The sequence below is a fragment of the Prionailurus viverrinus genome, chromosome X (genome assembly GCF_022837055.1).
Source record: "Prionailurus viverrinus isolate Anna chromosome X, UM_Priviv_1.0, whole genome shotgun sequence".
NCBI lineage: Eukaryota > Metazoa > Chordata > Mammalia > Carnivora > Felidae > Prionailurus > Prionailurus viverrinus.
The window spans coordinates 75,724,675-75,728,651 of record NC_062579.1 but is presented as its reverse complement, the minus strand read 5'-3'; the positions used below and the strand labels follow the sequence as shown (position 1 = coordinate 75,728,651).

The window sequence follows — 3,977 nt, the reverse complement described above, 5'->3', positions numbered from 1 at the left end:
GGTAGGAATGTTTACAATGATCAGTCACTTTGGAAAAAAGTTTGGCAGTTCCTCAAACGATTAATTGCATTGTTGCCACGAACTCAGAAAACATGCTAAATGAAGAAGCCAATACCAAAAGAACACATATTATTTGTTTCATTTATATGGAATGTCCAAAATAGGGAAATCTATGGAGACAAATTATGTTAGTGGTGTTTTGGCCTGGAAAGAATTGGGGGATAGAGAGTGATAGCTAAAGTGTACTTTTTGAGTTTCTCTTTGATGTGATGAAATGTCCTAAAATTGACTATGGTGATGGTTGCACATATCTGTAAATATACTAAAAACCATGAAAGTATACACTTTAAGTGGGCACATCTTATGGTATGTGAACTATGGTTTCATAATGCTGTTTTAAAAAGACATGAGAGTCTTAGCCAGGTTTGGTTATTAATTGAATATGAGGGACAATGATAAAGGATTCAAGGATGATGGCCAGATTCTAGGCTTGCCAAAGGGTGGATACTAAGGCAGAAAACAAATGAAAATGAAGCAGGGCTAAGGTGAAAGTAAAGGGCTTAAAGAGAGAGTGAAACAGCATATATAGAGATTTTTAAACTTTTTGAGGGGCGAGGAATCATGGTGTCTCTTGAAGATCAGCTAAGAAGTTTGGCCCCTCTCCCCACAAAAATGTGAATATATTACCAACTCCTCACATACATAGATAATATTTGAATATCTGTTCCACAAACTTCTGTGTTGAGAATGACTAATCTACGTTTACTCAGGGTCTCAGGGTGGTTGGTAGATAGTGTTCCTTGGGCCCTGGCATAAATGACGTAGTACCAGGGTGAGTATAGGCTGGCAGATAGTGACCCTGCAGTAAGACTAGGTTCTTTCTGAATGTCCTAGAGGTGGGGAGGACAGGGTGAAGATCCCAGCAGTTCTAACCCAGGTGAGAGACAACAGAAATGTCCCAGGGAGGCTTTCTCCTAGACAAGGTGACAAAGGATATAGCACGCCAACTTGGGAGGCTTTCCCTACAGAATAAATTCTCTACTATTCTTGGAAGCCTCTACCACAGAGGTGTAGAAGAGGTATGAGAACAGATTTCCCGCCCCCCACCCCGCTGCACATACACACATACATCTATCTGGGAGGTGAGTCACTAGGTGGGAATTTAGGCAAGAAATGGAGGGAAGGAACCAAAGGAATCAATTTAGGTCATTACCTTTGTCACCTGTCCATCTATATTTTTGGAATAAGTACAGTCAGAGCCCAAATGTAGGAAATAAAAGACTCTGGAATGTGGCAGTAGGTAGACTGCTCCTTCCCAAACTTGTCAGGGCAGGAAAGATCTGACTATCTCTGCATCCATCTCTCAACCTGCCACCACCTCACAGCCCTTCCCTTTGCTTAGGTCTGCAAAATCATTATTAATAATAGCCATTACGTTTCACAGAAGACTTCAGTTGTCAGCAAATGTTTTACCGTATATAATGAATGTTAATCATAATAGAATAAAATATAAATGTTTATTAACAAATATTAAATTTGTTCCATAAGGGGGCAAAGGGTGGATTATTTATATACAATAGCCAAGATCTGACAAGTGGACTTCTTGATCATTTTCAAAACACCATCTGTGTTCAGGAAGATTCCCTGCCCCTCCCCCCGGCCCCAACTCCCCCCTCCCCTTTTTTTTTGAAAAATTTTAAAACTAGCTACAATGTTCTAATCTGAAGTTTTGTGGAACTCAGAGAAAGTATTTTCTGTGTGGTGCATGAGAACATAAAAATTGAGGCTTTTTTACTTCCCCAGGTTGAAACATGTCGTTTAAAAATGAAATTTCATAATTTTGTTTTCGAGCCATACTGATTGTTTTAAAGAAAATAAAGAGAAATTTTTAGAAAGCAGAAATTCAGCCAGGGAGAAGAGAAAAAACTGAAAATACCAAAGCCAATGTCAAGGCCCTAGGGAGAGGGGCAGGGTGATATGCATACCCTCCCCTGGTAAGAAGAGAAGTGAAAACCAACCATAAGGCCAGAAGGCTACTAGGGACCCCTCAGATTGAAGGAGACACAGCTGAATTACAAGGCTGTGCGTACTGAGGCCTGGCAAGAGTTCGAGAGTGCGGAGGTAGGGGGCAGGGTCCTGCAAAACTCCCCGCTGTCAGAGGAGGTAGAGTGGGAGGGGAGAAAACTCATTGGTGACGCGAAGCCCTCACGTGACCTGGAGCTGCAGAATGATGCAGCCTTCGGTGCAGTCGTCATTCCCGGCTGGATACCAGCTCCCCGCTGCCCCGGGTCGGGCGGGCTGGCACTGGGCCCGAGGAAAGCGGAGCAGGTAAGGGCTCTGGGGTCCGCGTACCAAGGCCAGGGCGGCAGCTGCAGGCCTACCCTGGAGGGCGGTGCAAAGGATCAGCGCAGCGGGTCCCAGCATGGTTTCTCCACACCCAGCAGTCTTGGGAGCGTCCGTTGTGGCCCCCTGAGGTGGGGTGGAGGTGCTGGCGGCCTCGAGGGCAACCGAGCCACTAAGAGTCATGGGAAATCACCTCCGAGTTCCTACAGGAAAATGGTGAACCTCTGAGGCGGGGTGGGGAAGGCTAGGGGTTGGGGCGGGAGAGGCAGATGGGGGGTGGCCAGGCGGTCCGGGACCCTGAAGGGACCAGGTGGTGGCTGGTCGGCGCCAAAAGCTTCGCCACAGTCCCGGCTCCCTCCACCCCGGCCCTCCGCAGGTCTGCAGGTCTAGGTGTCAAGTGTTGCAGCAGCACACGCACGGCGAGAATCAGGAGGAAGGAGGCTGCAAGGATAGGCCCAGGTCGGTGCGGGGGACAGCGTGGGGGGCGGGTGAAGAGCCCAGTTCGAGACCCCCTCCCAACTCCACCATCCCTGTCCCCTGTCCTCCATTTTGCTGACTGCAGAAGCCTGGGGATATATTTGTAGGAAAATGGTGGGTTTGGGGGAGGTAGGACGGAGAAGTGAGAGAGGAGGAGGGTCCATACTGGAGGCCCCCCTAGAGGGCACACGGAGCGTTACAGGTGGGAAAATGATGACTTAAAAAACCTTTGATATCCAGGGCTCTGAAAGAGGAGTAGTAAGGCCTCTGTTTCTAGGTGCTGATCTGTCCACCAAAACCTCAAACCCTTTGGTCTTTTGTCTCCTAGGAGTAATGGCGTCCAAAGAGGAACACGCAGTAAAAAATCTCAACATGGAAAATACCGACCAGGGAAATGAAAAAAATGATGACAATGAGCAAGTTGCTAATAAAGGAGATCCCTTGGCCCTCCCTTTGGAAACTGGTGAATATTGTGTGCCTAGAGTAAATCGTAGGCGGTTCCGTGTTAGGCAGCCCATCCTGCAGTATAGGTGGGATGTGATTCAGAGGCTTGAAGAGCCACAGGCAACGATGAGAGAAGAGAATATGGAAAGGATTGGGGAGATGAGACAACTCATGCAAAAGCTGAAAGAAAAACAGTTCAGTCATAGTTTGCGGGCAGTTAGCACTGACCCCCCTCACCGTGACCATCATGATGAGTTTTGCCTTATGCCTTGAATCCTGATGTTTTCCCTGAGGTTCACAGGAAGACACCTGCTTTCTAAACTTACATGTTCATGATATACCTTTGTTGTAAACCTTTTGATGTCACTCATTCCTGGTGAGTCTATTATTACTTCTAGTTGAATGTTGTGTTTTTGACCCAATATGTAAGATTTTTGTTAGGGAAATTTTGCCTACTGCATGGAAAGATGCTCGTTATATATTGTGAAGCTAATAAAGCAGTTTAAGAAAAGCAACCTATGTATTTTATTATTGTATTTATATATTATTTATTTATGTTTATATATTTAGTACATTAAGAGAAAAATGATGAAATTAAATATGTAAAAGGATTAATACAAGGACATATTTCTGTGAGATGAGTTGATGTGTTTTATATTTTCTGTAGTTTTAGAAGAAATGGAAACTATTTTTTTTAAGTTTATTTGTTCTGA

At 45.1% G+C, this 3,977-nt stretch overlaps 1 protein-coding gene across 2 annotated transcripts; it reads left to right on the top strand.

The window, feature by feature from the left end:
• Positions 1–2,243: 2,243 nt before the first annotated feature.
• On the top strand, positions 2,244–3,747 carry LOC125157105 (protein BEX1-like). Of its 2 annotated transcripts, XM_047843329.1 has the most exons (3): positions 2,252–2,328; positions 2,720–2,802; positions 3,149–3,747. In XM_047843329.1, the coding sequence occupies exon 3, from the start codon at positions 3,154–3,156 to the stop codon at positions 3,535–3,537; it is 384 nt and encodes a 127-aa protein (XP_047699285.1). In that variant the 5' UTR covers positions 2,252–2,328; positions 2,720–2,802; positions 3,149–3,153; the 3' UTR covers positions 3,538–3,747. The 2 variants fall into 2 exon arrangements, with proteins under 2 accessions (XP_047699284.1, XP_047699285.1); XM_047843328.1 differs by lacking the exon at positions 2,720–2,802 and having other exon boundaries at positions 2,244–2,328.
• The last annotated feature ends 230 nt before the right edge of the window (positions 3,748–3,977 follow it).